Source organism: Bubalus bubalis, chromosome X (assembly GCF_019923935.1).
Source record: "Bubalus bubalis isolate 160015118507 breed Murrah chromosome X, NDDB_SH_1, whole genome shotgun sequence".
Classification (NCBI taxonomy): domain Eukaryota; kingdom Metazoa; phylum Chordata; class Mammalia; order Artiodactyla; family Bovidae; genus Bubalus; species Bubalus bubalis.
In genome coordinates this window covers 126924333-126941283 of record NC_059181.1, presented here as the reverse complement: position 1 = coordinate 126941283, position 16951 = coordinate 126924333, and the positions used below count along the sequence as shown (strand labels likewise).

The 16951-nt window shown below is 46.2% G+C and overlaps 1 protein-coding gene across 1 annotated transcript in view; it reads left to right on the top strand.

Moving 5' to 3' along the window:
• The first annotated feature begins 480 nt into the window (after positions 1 to 480).
• KIAA1210 (KIAA1210 ortholog) overlaps positions 481 to 16951 on the top strand; it is a 76913-nt gene continuing 60442 nt past the window's right edge. Inside the window, exon 1 of the mRNA XM_044936836.1 lies at positions 481 to 1676. Coding sequence (XP_044792771.1) covers positions 1611 to 1676 — 66 coding nt within the window. The 5' untranslated portion in view covers positions 481 to 1610. The remainder of the gene's footprint in view (positions 1677 to 16951) is intronic.

The following is a 16951-nucleotide window of genomic DNA, read 5'->3' as shown; positions in this document are numbered from 1 at the left end:
GGAGAAAGCAATGGCAACCCACTCCAGTACTCTTGCCTGGAAAATCCCATGGACGGAGGAGGCTGGTAGGCTGCAGTCCATGGGGTCGCTAAGAGTGGGGCACGACTGATTGACTTCACTTTCACTTTTCACTTTTATGCATTGGAGAAGGAAATGGCAACCCACTCCAGTGTTCTTGCCTGGAGAATCCCAGGGACAGAGGAGCCTAGTGGGCTGCCGTCTGTGGGGTCGCACAGAGTCGGACACGACTGAAGCGACTTAGCAGCAGCAGCAGCAGCAGCAACAACAACCCTATGAGATAGGCTCTATTGAATATCTCCATTGTAGAGCTGAGGGAACTCAGATTTGCAAAGAGTAAATAATTTGTTGCTACACATTTCATAAAAGCAGGCAGAGCTAAGATTTTGTTCCCAACTTTTAACTTTGAAGATACCTCAAAGCTACTGGAAAGTGGAAAGAATAGTATAATATTCATATTGCTTCACCTAGATTCACCGTTAACACTTTATCTTTTACTTTGTCATCCTCTTTCTCTGTCTCTGTCTTATACATACACACACACACCCCTACACATTTTTTTCTGAGCTATTTTAGCATAAATTGCAGACATCATTCTACTTCACCTCTGAATACTTCAGCATGAATCTCCTAAGAACAAAAGACATTTTCCCACAAAATGACAATGCAGTTATTACACCTCAGAAACTTAGCCAGAGTCAGGACTTGATCCCAGCTCTGACTTCAGAGCATGAACAGCAAGTTCTGTGAGAGTTCAGCATAAACAGCCATCAGTGCAGTCTGGGAATCACAGGATGGATTTTCCATGGACTTTCTCCTCCTAATTATCCATAGTAACGGAAGAAAGGAGTTGGCCAAATAGCTGCAAAGCATGCATAATCAAAAAACCAAAGTCCATGGTTTTCAGAGTGTGTTCTATTTGGGTGGGAGGGGAATGACACAGATTTGCCTTCCTAATTAGCTTCTTCTTTGGCCAATCTTAAAATTGGTCTTTCTCAACCACCCACTGACATTACAACTGGGGTAGCTACCACACAAGTTGTTCTTTGATGATAACACAATAGCAGAAAATCCCCTAAGTGGGTAAGCCACATATGAATAACAGAGAACTGACCACAAATTCCAGCTAAAAAGGAATTCTAGCTAGACATGTTAGCCACAGATCAGGATTCAGGATCTACAATATATTAAATAGATCTAGTCCTTGGTTAGTTACGTTAAGAAGATAGGGTTCCATGCGCTCCCCTGCTCACCCAGTGAAATTCCAGAAGCAGGTGTTGCTCATTGCAGACTGAAGGAGAAAGCAGGCCCGGTGCTACAGATCAACCAAAAGCCCCTGAGGGACTCTGACCTGGCTTTCTTCTCTCTATCCAGGGAAGCCAGATTTAGACAGACTGTCAGATTAGCCCCAGTCCTGTGGTGCTTACTGACCTCCCTGAATGCAGAGCCAGGAGAAATCTTGACCTTTTAAAAATCCTTGATTTAGCTCAGTAATTTTAAGAAGCCAAAAGCCCACGTCTGTGCTTGCTTCGCTTTTCACGCTTTCACCAGCCACTTCACAGGTGAAAATCTTGCGGATCTCTGCATCTCTGATGCCAGGACGGAGACATCCCTTCACAGAACTGGGATTGAGAGAGATAACCTCCTGCACTTTCCAGGTAGCCAGCATTAGGTCACACTTTGGGGCTCTCTCCAGACCTTTTGGTTTGGGGCAGACACAATCTGATCAGCAAGTATTTCTGAATCCACTGAGCCATAATATAACTGGGATCCACTGGGTATATGCAATTTTTGGTGGGGACTTTTATCTCATGGGCATCACTTGAGATCACACATTAAAGTCATTTTTGCTTTTTGTGTTTGTGACCCCAGACTTGCTTAGGGAGTAAATGGTTTTCCTTAGGATTAAACAAGAACAGATGGGTCAAAAATAGTGTTTTGGTTGAGATAATAAGACTTGCACCCTTGCTATTCAGAGTCCCTTTGGGGCCTCACCTCTCTCTCCCTTCCTCTGTCCCTCCCTCCCCTCAGTCTGCAGATCTAAAATGCCAGAAAGCGACTTCTTTGCATTTCCTCCCCAAAGCTGTGGAGTGTCCTTCCCTTCGTGGATCAAAGTCTTCTCTAACTCCTCAGGCCATCCCTTCCAATTTACTCCTTACACTCGTCAGGGATCCAGGGAGGCTAAGAAAGAGCATCTGGTATCTTTCACTAAGGATGCTGTGGTTGTGGGATGTTGGAGGCAGAGGATAAAGGGAGTTAATAGTTCCTAACCACTAAGGAACAAGCTCGGCCCTTTTTGGACCCAGTTCAGAAGACAGCAAGAAGCCTCTGAGAAGAAACTTTATCTGTCCGCTGATAGCGCTGGCCGACGTGTTTGGGGCTCCGTGTGCGTGAATACGGGCGTATAGAGCTGCCCCCAAGGGCAGGCCCCCAGCGCTGGCTCCTAAGCGCCCCAGCGGATAGGGCGCGCAACTGGCCTCCGGCTCCCTCGGAGGCGCCCTGACTATGTGTTCCAACTGCCTGAAGGCTGCAGAGTAAGTGGTGGGCGCCGTAAATGCTGCAACTGGACTGCACGGAGTGGGGAGTGGCACAGCGCTGGCCGTTTGTGCGGGCACCTCTTCCCGCCTGAGCCCGCCGCCCGCCGGGAAGAGCGGCCACTGCCAGGCAGCCGAGAGCGCGCGGCCTGGAACGCGCCGGCTCCGGGGCTCGAACTTTCATCGGGCAGGAAGCTCCTGGGAGGGCTCGTGCAGGTGTATGTACCTGGGCCTGTGCGCGCGCGTGGGAAAGCGGTGGTCCGGGCGCGCGGCGAGCGTTCCCAGGACTCAGGTCTTTCGGAGGGGGCGGGACGGGGTGGGGCTGCATTTGCAGGCTTTCTCTTTCCCGCCTCCCACCCGCTGTCCCCACCTGGCTTACCTGAGTCCCCGGGAGCTCAGGCTCCCTTCGGGAGAGAGAGGAGGGGAAAGGAGGAGAGAGGGATGGAAAGAGAGAGGGGGAATTTGGGTGAGTGGAGAAAATCACCTCAAATTTTCTGAGCCATCTTATTTTGTGAAATCTGTTCCCAGCTGTTCAAGGCGCAGCCTTCCAGTTACTGGACGTGGCGTTAGCTCCAAGCAGTTTATTCTCACTAGGTGTTCCTGGAGGTGTTTTTGGATGTCATGTGTGCGTCTTTCATGCAGTGACAATAGGAAGAAGCAGAATGGATCTAGTCATATGATTGATTAGTGGGTGTGCAGTTATTTTGCATTTTCATTCAGGAAGCTAACACTCTTCTCCCTCAGCTCTCACAATCCAGAACCACGCCAGAAACTCACCTCACTCATGGCAGGTCTCCAATTGTCCAGAATTGCCGAGGGGGTGGGGGTTGGGTGTTTCGCCTGGCCCCTGGAGTCCTCTGTCCTTATGGAAAGGCACAGTGTGGACAGCGACTGGCGGCTTCTGGCCTGCAGGCCCACACTGTATTCTATGTGACTTTTAGTGGCCCTCCATTTTAGGCACCTGAGAGGGGAGATTTAGGCATGGAGGTGTGGGTAGGCTGGCTGCCCGTGTTGCTGCTTCTCCAGATGGGTACCAGAGCACGCTGCTGTTCTTTCAGTGCAGAGTGGACCTGGCCTCTTGAAACGTGAAAAGCATCCTTGCAACTGCTTTATCACCCCAGCTCCTGGGCTCACTGTTGTCCCCTCAGCCTAGGGCCTCAGATGGATGACATGGAAATGACAAGGCTTTCTCTGTGGTACTCGCTGTAGCACCAGATCACGGACAGGTAGATGGAAGAGGCTTTAGGAGGAAGAGGGAGATGACCACTATAACAGTAGGAGAAGATGCTAACGATGTTGTTATTGCTCCCAGGTGGGTGTGCAAGCTCTTCCTCCGTGGGGCTCAGTGCTGGTTTCCGTTTGATCCTCCTGCTTGCAAACACATGTGGGGCCCTTCATCCTAATGTCCGCTTTCCATGCAGCCTGAGGTCTTTGGGGTGGAAAAGGGGGATTAGTGGACCAAATGGCCTCTTCCTGTGGCCAGCGTTAAAGGGCCGAGCTCATCTGATGATTTATGGAATCTGGGCTGAAGGCACAGGGGAAATGGTAAGAGAGCATTTGAGGAGATAAAGGAGTTAAGGCTTCTATAAATAAGAAGCTTGGTCCTCACAGGACCTATGGAGACTCAGGAACCATTCAAAACGACTGTGCACCCGCTCTGTAGCAAGTTTTGTGCTGAGCATCGTGGAAGAAACTTATGCTTTGCCTTCCTGGAGCCAAGCAAGCACGGTGCCTGGCACTGATATTCATTGAAGGAATGTTGTTGACTGAACCAAGATGCTCTTGAGGAGCTTGCCTTTTGCAGAAGTGGTCAGCCTAGTCAGCAGCAATTTGCCAGAGGTGAGGTGAGAGGCATAGGCTCCCTAGGACAAAAGGTAAAGGAGGACAAGAGCCTGGGGTGAGAAGTAGGGGGAGGGGACTGGAAGAAGGAGATGAGATGAATGGCAGCAGAGAACAGAATTTGGGTGAGTGGAGAAAATCACCTTACATTTTCTGAGTTGTCTTAATTTTCCAAATTTGTTCCAACCTATACAATATGCAGTCTTCAATTTATTTGATGTGGTGTTAGGGTCCCTTTTCTGAGCTTTTTTGAGGGCTAGGGGGAGAGACAAACCAGGAGGGAGATTGGGCTGCTGGAACATTCACTGCTCCTCCTGTGAGCTTGGGTTTCCTGTCACTCTCCACACCTCCCTCCCATATGCCCACAGGAGGGTTTCCTAGAATCAGAACTTGGCCACCTTAGGAGGGTGGCACCCTTTCAAGGAAGCCCAGTATGCTTTGAAAGTTGAATTTGGGTGGAAACACAGAGTTAGTTCACAGTCTCCTCTGCAGATCACAGTTGCATTCTAGATTTTTTATACAGGTGGGTACATTTATGATATGAGTTGGAGCTGTTTGGCCAGTGATGGAAAAATGTTCAGAGCCATCCATATCCTTGTAGGCATGGCTCCATGCCACCAGCCCCATTCACCCCTCGCTCTAACCAGATGAGTTGCTAGGGTACCAATTTTTGTGTTTAAATTCAGAAACCAGTTCTTGTTAGATCTAGCTCTTGCTTGAAATAGCTAGCTATTAAGTTCTTGTTTGAGATAGCTAGCTATTAGCTAGCTAAAAGTTCTGTTCTTTTCATAGACACAAAATGACAGAAGGTGACAAGTGAATTATCAAGGATCAGTAGGTGTGCTTGTTAGTAAAAGGGAGAAAGTAGTAGGCATCTTGAATTATGTGAGTTTTGTGAAAGTACATGAGGAGGTGGAGGAAAAGTGTAAGACCTTTCTTAACCAGACAAGATCCTGTGATGGTGCAATGGGCGAAAAGGTTTTCATTTTAAGGGTGAGAAAACCAGACACCAAAGTTGGGTCACATAGTCAATAACAGGTGTAAGATTAGAATCCTGGGTACCCTGTCTTCCAGTGTAGAGCTGTACAGTCGGGGAAAGAGGAAAAACCATCTTCTGAGCAAAGGATTAAAAGCCTGCATCATGGTGCTGTGACCTCTCGCAGAGGTTGATTCAGCCCAAAGCAAAATAGTGAGCTAGAGCAGCTTGGGTTTTGGCAACCTCAGTCTCCCTTGTCACAACCATTTCCCATTTCAGCCCCTTCCCGCTCTGGGTGTTCTGGGCCTGCACCTTGCCCTCCTCCCCCAGCCTCTGGTGTCCCAGGTTGTGGACTCCTCTAGGGTAACACACTGCCGTCCTGTGGCCCAGGGGCCAGTTCCTGGCCAGACTGGCCGGTGGATGCTAGGTTGGCGGGTCTGGATGGATTACTCCTGACGATGTGCGTTTCGATACACCTGGCTGTGTTTGTGTCACTCTGATGCTCGGGGCTCAACCTGAGGACTTTGCAGGTTGCTGAGTGCCTCACATCGTGCTGGGCAGCTTCTCCTACTCTCAGACAGGATGCAGGAAGCTGAGCACTTCTGCCACAAGCCCTGACCCCCGACCAGAGAAGAACTATTGTAATTGATGGGCCTGTCTTCTCCCCTTCGCTGCAAAACTTCCCTGATGTCCCCCTAAGCAGTGGAGGCTGCTATATTTGAGATTAGAGGTCACACATGTTAGCTCTTTCTGAGTTCCAGTTGTTGGTATTCAGGGGGCCCATGCATTCTCTTTTTTAAAAATTTATTTTTGACTATGCTAAGTCTTCATTGCTGTGTTTGGGCTTTCTCTAGTTGTGGTGAACAGGGGCTATTCTTCATTCGATCCACGGGCTTCTCATTGCAGTAGCTTCTCTTGTTGCCGAGCATGGGTCCTAGAACATGGGCCTTCAGTAGTGGTGACTCGTGGGCTCTGGAGCACAGGCTCAATAGTTGTGGCTCACGGGCTTAGTTGCTCCATTGCATGTGGAACCCTTGCATTGACAGGTGGATTCTTAACCACTGGACCACCAGGGACGTCCCATGTATTCTTTCTTGGCCCTGAGCACCCAAGGACTAGAGGAAACCCACCCCTAGGTCCCTCTAGTGGCTGATGATCTCCAGGCCATCTCCCCTCTCACCTGTAGCCTGTTCTCCTGAACCCGAGGCTGACAGGCACCAGGGGAGCTGTGATGAACATGAAGCCTGGCTCCCTTTGACCTTCCAGTTGGGGAAGGCAAACATGGACAAGCAGAAAGCTCCTGAAATGTTTGTGGAGTTGCAGTCATTCAGCTTGCCAGCTCAGATCCACCCTCCACTCCTCACTGTTATTAAGAGTTTGGTGGCTCAGTGGTAAAGAATCTGCCTGCCAAGCAGGAGACCTGGGTTCCATCCCTGGGTTGGGAAGATCCCCTGGAGAAGGGAATGGCAACCCACTCCAGTATTCTTGCCTGAGGAATCCCATGGACAGAGGAGCCTGGCGGACTACCAGTCCATGGGGGTCACAAAGAGTGAGACACAACTGAGCGACCCAACAACAACAACAATGTGGTCATTAGAGATCCCTGTGGCACTTTGCTGCCTTCTCTCCTTCACTTCTTCCATTTTTTTTTTCTTCTAGTTTTAGAAGAAAAACTATTAACTCCATTTCCCCTGGCAAGGGGTACAGACTGGCTGTTGCATTTTGCTAACCTGCATTCACCCTGTGGCATCTGCCTGAGGCCCTAACCATTCATAAACATAAGAGAGCCTTGGAGTGGCAGGTGACCACCCAGGAGGCAACGCCCTGGACCCCCAGCCTCACCCTCTGCTGGGGAGGTGGGGGAGAGCCAGATCTCTGGAAAGTTCTTGAATAAACTACTTGCCACATTTACCAGCTGACCAAAAGTTTGTCTCCTTTGATTAGAACATTGTTAAAATATTTAACTTTTTGAAAAAATTCATTTAGGAGTGAATGGCTTTCAAAGCTTTCGGAGATTTCTCTGAGGATGCAGTTGGCAGGTCCCATTGGTCTTTAGCAGCTTTCTAGGGCTTCCCTGATAGCTCAGCTGGTAAATAATCCACCTGCAATGCAGGAGACCCAGGTTCAATCCCTGGGTGGGGAAGATGCCCTAGAGAAGGGAAGGCAACCCACTCCAGTATTCGTGCCTGGAGCCTGGTGGGCAACAGTCCATGGGATTGCAAAGAGTCAGACACGACTGAGTGACTAAGCACAGCACAGCTTTCTAAGGAGTGTTGCATTTGTTGTAGGGAGGTTTAGCTTCCTTAGGCATGTATGAAAAATGTGGAAGAGTAATATTATTTCATCAGTAATCAAAATTTCAGCATTTTGTACGGGAATGTTTACACTAGTTTCTTTTGAATCTTTGAAAGCTCATATTCTGTTGGGCCAACTTGAGAATTTTGGGGATTCTTTTGCCAGTTTCTCAAATAACACAGCATTTTGTTATTTCTGGAAGTTACTAGCCAAAATGCAGTGTGTGATGTGATTGCTCCTATTGTTTCCTCATTGATTTTCTATGCTGACAGTCCTTTAGCTTTTTTTTTTTTTTTTTGCTGTGGGGCATTTTTTTTTTAAGTTTTTATCGAATTTGTCATAATATTACTTCTGTTTCATTTATTTATTAAAAAATTTTTTTTTTACTTTACAATATTGTATTGGTTTTGCCATACATCAACATGCATCCGCCACGGGTGTACACGTGTTCTTCTGTTTTATATTTTGTTTTTTTGTTTTTTGACCTCGAGGCATTTGGGATCTTAGTTCCTCCCCCATCCTAGGGATCAAACCCGCACACCCTGCGCTGGAAAGCGGTCTTAACCAGTGGACCTGCCAGGGAAGTCCCTCCTTTAGCTTTTTAAACCAATTTGTTCCTTATCCTGCCTTGACAACTTCATAGTCACGGTTAATGGAGAGGAAATTGGAGGGACTCATCATACAGTACATCACAGTGATCCTCACTTGGCATCTTCACGCTCATCCTGCTGCTTTAAATGGTCTTCCTCTTTCAGGAAATCTTCAGTAGCTCTTAAACCCACTCAATGTAAATTACTGTAGACCGTGATTGACTAAAAAAAATAAGTGTCAGTGAAATGGCTTGTTTTCAGGAGGCTAAGGTAAGGTCGTGATAAGATTTGCCATTTGATTCTTCAAATACGTTTGCTAACCCTTAACCCAGAGGTTCTCAGCAGAGGTGTGGGGATGGTTGGCTCCCCCAGGGGATGGTTGGTCATATGGAAGACTTGCTCTGTTGTCAGAACAAGGGAGAAGGTGTGCTACTGACATCTAGTGGGTAGAGGCCAGGGATGCTACTTGGCATCCCAAAGTGCACAGGACTGCCCCCACAACGAATTCTCCAGCCCCAAATGGCAGTAGTGTCAAGGCTGAGAAACCCTGCCTTCAATGAATAACATTTTAAGTAGAAGTCTGAGGAGGGTCTGAGCACCCAAGTGCTTAGACCAGCACTATCCAACAGAAGTTTCTGTGTTAATGGTAATGTTCCCTGTCTGTACTATTCAATTCAATAGCCAGTAGCCACACATGGCTGAGCGCTTGGAATGCAACCAATGTGACCAAGGAACTTGGTTTTTAATTTTATTTCACTTTAATGAATTTAAAGTTAAATAGCCCCATGTGGCTGGTGGCTTCTATATTGGACTCAACTTTATTTTTTTTTAATATTTATTTATTTATTTGGCTGTGTTGGGTCTTAGTTGCAGCACTCAGCCTTTTTATTGCAGCTTTTGGGCTTCTCTAGCTGCAGTCCGTGGGCTTAGTGGCCCCCTTCTCTAGTTGTGACATGTCAGTTTAGTGGCCCTGTGGCATCTGGGATCCCAGTTCCCTGACCAGGGTTTGAACCCAAGTCCCCTGCATTGGAAGCTGGATTCTTAACCACTGGACCACCAGGGAAGTCCCTGCACTCAACTTTAGAGGCACTATAGTCCATGGAGGGATCAGACAGTCCTGGGGTTGAGTCCCTGGTCTATCACTTTCTAGCTTTGTGGCCTCATGTATGTCATCTAAGCTGCTGAGCCCCAGTTTCCTCATCTGTAAAATGGGGGTAATAATGGGACCTAGTCCTCGGAGGATTAGGATAGTCACTGAAATAATGCATGAGAGACGAAGCATGTAGTGAAGTGCCCAGCACAGCAAGCATTTGAGAGATGTTAATAGTTATTGCCAGAGATTCATGATTAATATAGTAATTGGCATCAAGTAAATGGGGCTTCTGTGGGGCTTACAAATGAGTCCTCCCGTTTAACTTAAAGGGCACATCTGAGGCAGAGCCCTGACTCTCGACCCTCATAGCATTACCACAGATGTGTCCCCATGCCTTTTTGGGGCCTTGGTTTTCTTATCTGTGAAATGGGAATAGTGAAAATAATAACGCTACTTCCCTTTTAAAATTATTTATATTTATCTTCTTATTTATTTTTGGCTGTGCTCGGTCTTCACTACTGCATGGGCCTTCTCTAGTTGTGGTGCTCGAGTCTCATTGTGGTCACTTCTCTGTTGTAGAGCATGGGTTCTAGGGTGAATGGGCTTCTGTAGTTGCAGAATGCAGGCTTTAGAGTGCTGGCTTCAGTAGTTGTGGCGCATGGGCCTAGTTGCCCTGCGGCATATGAAATCTCCCTGGACCAGGGATCAAACCCATGTCCCCTGCATTGGCAGGTGGATTTTTAACCACTGGACCACCAGGGAAGTCCTGCTTCTCTGTTTATGTCACAGAATTGTCTGGACAGTCAAATGGTTGTAAAGGTGCTTTGAAGAGCACAAGGCCCTCTCTAAGTATACAATTTATGAGTTTGCATGAGGTTAAAGCATCTGCCTGCAATGCGGGAGACCTGGGTTCGACCCCTGGGTTGGGAAGATCCCCAGGAGAAGGAAATGGCAACCCACTCCAGTACTCTTGCTTGGAGAATCCCATGGATGGAGGAGCCCGGTGGGCTACAGTCCACGGGGTCGCAGAGTCGGACACGACTGAGCCAATCCTTAGTAGTAGTAGTAGTGCTTTTGCTTAGATTTGGTGCAAAATTCTGCCTTGGTAGAGCTGTCTTCAGTTTGGGATGGGAGTGCCTGAATCGGGGAGTTTGTACTGGGGAGCAGCACAAGCCAGGAGCTCCACACAATGTCAGGGCCTCCTCTGTCCAACACCTAGCTAGTAACGTGGCAGGAAGCCCAGGTACCACTTTAATGGTACGGGGAAGTTTGGCATTTGGGATTGGGTCATCAGAACAATGTGTAGACTGGCCTGGCTTGCAGGCAGCTAATGAAGGAGCAAGGCATCTAGCTCAAGGGAAGAGAAGGCCCCTCCCAGCAGCTTACCTTGTGCTATCAAGGACATGCTGCCCCAAGGCTCGGCCACCTGACATAGTATGCGGCCTGAGAGATACACATGTACAATTACTGCAAGTATTCGGCGCCATATAGTAGAAAGAACATGGGGTTTTGGAGTCAGACATGGGCTTGCATCCTTACAGTGCTACTTACTAGCTGTATGGCCATGGGTGAGTACCCAAGCCTTCCTGGGCCTCAGTTGTCTCATCTGTAAAACGGAGATAATGACCCTACCTTGTAGGGTTGTCACACGGATCCACTCAGGTAACTCACAGGCACATAGGTTGCCCTCAGTAAACGTGAGTTCCCTTGCCACCTAATGTTGACAAACAAAGAATAACTTTAACCAACTAATGAGTCATACTCCTGTTTTTGTTCTTCTGAGATGTAAAGGGAAAATGAGAGTTTTCTCCTCGTGACCTGGGAGAATTGTTTAGATCTTTTTTTTTTATTTAACATTTTTTTCATGTGGACCATTTTTAAAAGTCTTGATTGAATTTGTTATAATATTGTTTCTGTTTTATGTTTCAGTTTTTTGGCCTTGGGGCATGTGAGATCTTAGCTCCCTGACCAGGGATTGAACTCATACCCCCTGCATTGGAAGGCGAAGTCTTAACCACTGGACTGCCAGGGAAGTCCCTTGATCTTTCTTAAGAAGAGGGAAAAAGGAAAGGATTCTCCTTGCTGTGCTACTTCCCTGTCTGGAAGAGCAGTATGAACTGTTTAGGGGTAGATGAGAATGAAGGCCAAAATACAGGGCTCTGAGTTAGTCATGAAACAGTGTATATGAGAAGCCTGAGTGGCCTCTCCTGGGCTGGGGAGTCCCCTGAGAGAAGTCATTATACTCTGTGTGCCAGACAGAGGCTTTCTGGGGACAGTAGGTTTCCCAGGCATTTGGAATTTAAACTCAAACCATATCTGTGGCCACTTGATGCAGTGACGGCTAAAGAGCAAAGGACACAGGTTGGATGCAGTTGGCTTTGTCATCACATGGCCGTGGCCACAGCCCCAGGCCCCAGGTCCCAGGGCACACAGCCATTTGACAATGCTGCTGGTCACCAAGGGGCTGGCTGCTGGAGAGTATGCAGATAATACAGGGGGCCTCATCACCTACTTCTGGGAAACCAATGAAGACATAGGGGGACATAGGTCATTAACGCCATGGCAAGGACAGCCTTCCCATGGAGAAGGGAGTGTAGTAATGATAGTTGTTGTTGTTGTTTAGTTGCTCAGTCATGTACAACTCTTTGTGACCCCATAGACTGCAGCATGCCAGGCTCCTCTGTCCACCACTATCTCCCGGAGATTGCTCAAACTCATCTTCATTGAGTCAGTGATACCATCTAACCATCTCATCCTCTGCAGCCCCCTTCTGCTTTTGCCTTCAGTCTTTGCCAGAATCAAGGTCTTTTCCAAAGAGTTGGCTCTTTGCATCAGATTGCTAAAGTATTGAAACTTTAGCTTCAGCATCAATCCTTCCAATGAATATTCAGGGTTGATTTCCTTTAGGATTGACTGGTTTGATCTCCTTGCTGTTCAAGGGACTCTCAAGAGTCTTCTCCAGCACCACAATTTGAAAGCATCAATTCTTCGGCGCTCAGCCTTCTTAATGGTCCAACTCTCAATCTGAACGTGACTACTGAAAAAACCATTTTGGCTAGATGGACCTTTGTCTGCAAAGTGATGTCTCTGCTTCTTAATACACTGTTTAGGTTTGTCATAGCTTTTCTTCCAAGGAGCAAGTGTCTTTTAATTTCATGGCTGCAGTCACTGTCCACAGTGATTTTGGAGCCCCCCAAAATAAAGTCTCTCACTGTTTCCACTCTTTCTCCATTTATTTGCTATGAAGTGATAGGTCCAGATGCCATGATCTTAGTTTTTTGAATGTTGAGTTTTAAGCCAGGTTTTTGACTCTCCTCTTTCACTTTCATCAAGAGGCTCTTTAGTTCCTCTTTACTTTCTGCCATCAGAGTGGTATCATCTGCATATCTGAGGTTGTTGATATTTCTCCCGGCAATCTTGATTCTACCTTAGCTACCATGTATTGAGAGCTTAGTATGTGCTACCCCTCATGCCAAGAGCTTTATATGAATTAGTTCATCAAACTGTCTGTAAGAGCAAGCCCTTCTCTTTTTTGAGCACTATTCTGATTTCTTCTTAGCACATAGTAGGTGCTCATCAAAAAGTTATTGAGTGAAGGAGTCCTCAGTTAACCTATGCTGAAGGTGCTCTTAGCCCCACTGAACATATAAGGCAATTTCATTTCTGAACAGTTCAGTGACTGGCCCAAGATCACAGGCTAGTCACTGATAAGAGCCAGGATTCACATCTAGATTTGTCCTACTTTGTGGCCTAATCCTTTTGCCACTATATCATGCTTCCTTCTCAGAAGGTCAAGGTGCCAGATTTCTCTCTCTGCAACAAAGGAACATCTGCTAAATTTCTTAATATGACAACCAAAGCATGATTTGCCAAAACATTTGATAAATTGGACTTCATTAAAATTAAGAACTTCTGCTCAGTGAAAGACATTGTTCAGAGAATGAAAAAACAAATCCCGAATATGAGAAAATGTTTGTGAAACACATTTCTGAAAAATCACTTGTTTCAGAATATAAAAAGAACTCAAAAGTCAAAAACAAAAGAGATTACTGGACCAGAGACTCAAGGCCACTGCACAAAGACATGATACTGTGACAGCCATATCTCCTTCATCCCACCTACTTCCTCCATCACCCCAGTTCTGTCTCCATACAGGTTCCTTTTATGGATAAGGAAATGGAGGCATGAAGAAATTATATGAATTGTCCAAGTCACACGGCTTGTTGGGATCTTATTAGTTTGATGTTCTAGCCCTCAAAAAAGCTCAGAACCTGCTGGAGAAGGGAAGAGTTTCATCTGTTGCGGCCAAGGCTAAATGGGGAAAAAAATAAACAAAGGGCCCTATATTGTCAGAGCAACTTGCTTGAATTTTTTTTTGAAAAGTAGAAACATAAAACTGTACACCTCTCATTTGAACATTTGGAACTATTTTTCTTGTTACAAACACAACATATTGTAACAATATAATTCAGATATCTACTATAGTATATACAGTAGATGTTCAAAATGAGGAATGGAAACAGGAGAAGGGAAAGAGAAGAGATAAGACATGGGAAAGTCTAGATATGGATAGGAAAAAAGGAACAAATAGTAGGCACTGTATTTCAGAAAAGATTCTACTAAAGATTGATAAAGTTATGTTACATTTTTACATCAATGAGGTCATTATCCCCATCCTATAAGCTGTGGGTCATGGTTACTTCCCCTTCCTTATTGCATCCAGCTCTCCCCTTTCCATTAGCCTGAATATTCTGGAAAAATGGAAAGTATGTCAAGGGGAAACTCTTCTGAGCCCTGTGGGGGTTGAGGAATAGCAAGGGTCCTTGGAATCAAGGCAGACCTGCCTGTTGACATTTTAAGCAGAGCCTAGTAGATAAGGCAGGAAAAGCCTACTCTTCTGGGTTTGCATAAAACATATGAACTGGTTTCTGTATTAGTTCAGTGTTCATTTGTGGTATTTGGAGGGGGTTTCTAGAAGCCCCTTTAAGAGAATTAGATGAAAAAAAAATTCCCACTAAACCTCCATCTTCTATTTTTGAAAGACATAATATTGCTTTCACTTGTGAAGAATGTTTGTTTCTTCTGTGCCTGTGGCTTCCGTAGCCAAATGTCAATGATCTAAAGGCCTTATTTCATGTAGAAATGGCCTATGTTTGCTTATTCAGAGTTGGAGGAAACTCTCTGAGATGGGATAGTTAATTCTCTGATAGGGATTAACTCCTGATTTGAAAAAAAATTTGTAATGTTTCACTTGAAGAGAAAGAAAAAAATGAGTGGGGAATTTTAAATCAAGTCTCCTGCAACCTTGTGTATTTTTAAAAATAGGGAAGTAGCTTAGGTTTCTCTACAAGTTAAAAGTAGGAGAGTTTTCTGAAAAACAAAAAAACAAAAAGAAAACCCAATAAGCTGCATTGCAGGCAGATTCTTTACCATTTGAGCTACCAGGAAAGCCTGGATCATATGGTAGTTTTATTTTCATTTTTTGAGGAAACTTCTGAAGGCTGGTCCCCGGTTGGCAAACTCAAGCAAGGCTTATAGGGGACCTCTGCAAAATCTAGCCTCTCTAGGTATGAACTGTGAACCTTGAATGATCGTCTCAGTGAATCATAGAATCCTGGAATGCCTGGGCTGAAAAGACCCCTTGATCCAAGTCCAGCCTAACCTCTTACTTCTTAGGTGAGGAAACTGCAGCCCAGAGAGAGGACTGGGAGTGCTCAAGGCCTCACAGTTAATTAATAGCAGGACTGGGGTGTCAACTTTCCCTAAGTTACTCTAGGATTCCTTGGAGGTTCAATTCTTAAAGACATTCATTAGAAAAACAAAATGTCTTCCCTTGTGGCCTCAGTTCTCTCTAGTATCATTCAAGTTGCTTTTTCTTCACCACCACGTACATTTCTTATGGCTCCCCACTTCAGCTTTTCTGTTCCAGCCAGGCCTGGTGGTCACCCCTGATTTACATTGGGGTTTCCTTAAAGTGGGGTGTTTGGACTCTGTACCTCTCTATCCAGGAACTTATGGAAACTGCAGATCTTTGGGCCCCACCCGCATGGAAGAATCAGAATCCCTGGAGGCGAAGACCCCAGAATCAGTGATTTTTCATGTAGGTTAGTAACTTACAGCTCCCTCCTTGAATCCATTTTTTGCACCATGGTCCATGTCTGTACTAGTAGTTTTAAAAAGTGTACTATTTCTTTTTTCTTTTTTGAAATCCAATTGCTTTATGAAGTTGTGTTAGTTTCAGGTGTCCAACAAAGTGACTCAGATTTTATATATATATATATAATTTATCAGATTCTTTTCAATTATTGGTTTTTACAAGATATTGGCAATAGTTCCCTGTGCTATCAGATCAGATCAGTCCCTCAGTCGTGTCCGACTCTTTGCGACCCCATGAATCGCAGCACGCCAGGCCTCCCCGTCCATCACCAACTCCTGGAGTTCACCCAGACTCACGTCCATCGAGTCAGTGATGCCATCCAGCCATCTCATCCCCTGTCGTCCCCTTCTCCTCCTGCCCCCAATCCCTCCCAGCATCAGTCTTTTCCAATGAGTCAGCTCTTCGCATGAGGTGGCCAAAGTACTGGAGTTTCAGCTTTAGCATCAGTCCTCCCAAAGAAATCCCAGGGCTGATCTCCTTCAGAATGGACTGGTTGGATCTCCTTTATAGGGAACTATTTAACAACTATTGTTGTTTATTTTATTTAATCCCAAGCCCCCAATTTATTCCTCCTCTACCCCCTACTATTTCTTGAGTGCTCTCTTTGTACCAGGCACTGTGCTATTTTTCACTCATTCCTCAGATGCTGGCTGTGTGCTCCCATCTCATCCTCAAGTAGACCACCTGGGAGGGGCCATGTGAGCGCCCGTGCTGGGCACTGCTCCCACGGTGGCTTTTCCCCCACCAGGCCATTCTGACCACAGATTCTTGTACCTTAAAGTTGAAGAAAGTCTGGTAGATTTCTGTTCTCCTGGGTCTCACTGCTACTTTTCTTTTCCCATGAAGTGGTTACCCTGCTGGGAAGAGCTTTGTTGCACACATCATTTACCTCTTCTATTCTAAATAGCCTATTTTTAAAAATATTTTATTGGCGTATAATTGCTTTATAATGTCGTTATTTTCTGCTGTACAATGAAGTGAATCAGCTGTACATGTACATATAACCCCTTCCTCTTGGACCTCCCGCCACCCCCCACCCCTGTAGGTCATCACAGAGCCCTGAGATGAGCTCTGTGTGCTATACAGCAGGTTCCCACTAGCTATCTATTTTACGTATTGTACTTCTTCAAAGTAACAATAATTTTATCTTCCCTGCGTGGGGGTGACGGCAGCCAAATGAGGGAATGAGCGTGAGAATGCCCTGAGCACTGTGCCCGGGGATCCTCTCTGCGTCTGAGGCCTGCAGTGAACACAGTGAACCAGAAATCTCCCTTCTGCCCTTGGCCATCTTGGCCTTTCTCGCCTCCTCTACTAGCCGCCATCTAGCCTGGCCCAGTTCCAGGCTGTGTCTTTCAGGGGGTCCCTCTTTCTCCACCCTCTTGGTGTTCTGTTTAGCCTCAGGTTCTGGGACACTCCATTTTCCAATTCATTGCTATCTGATGTCCCTTG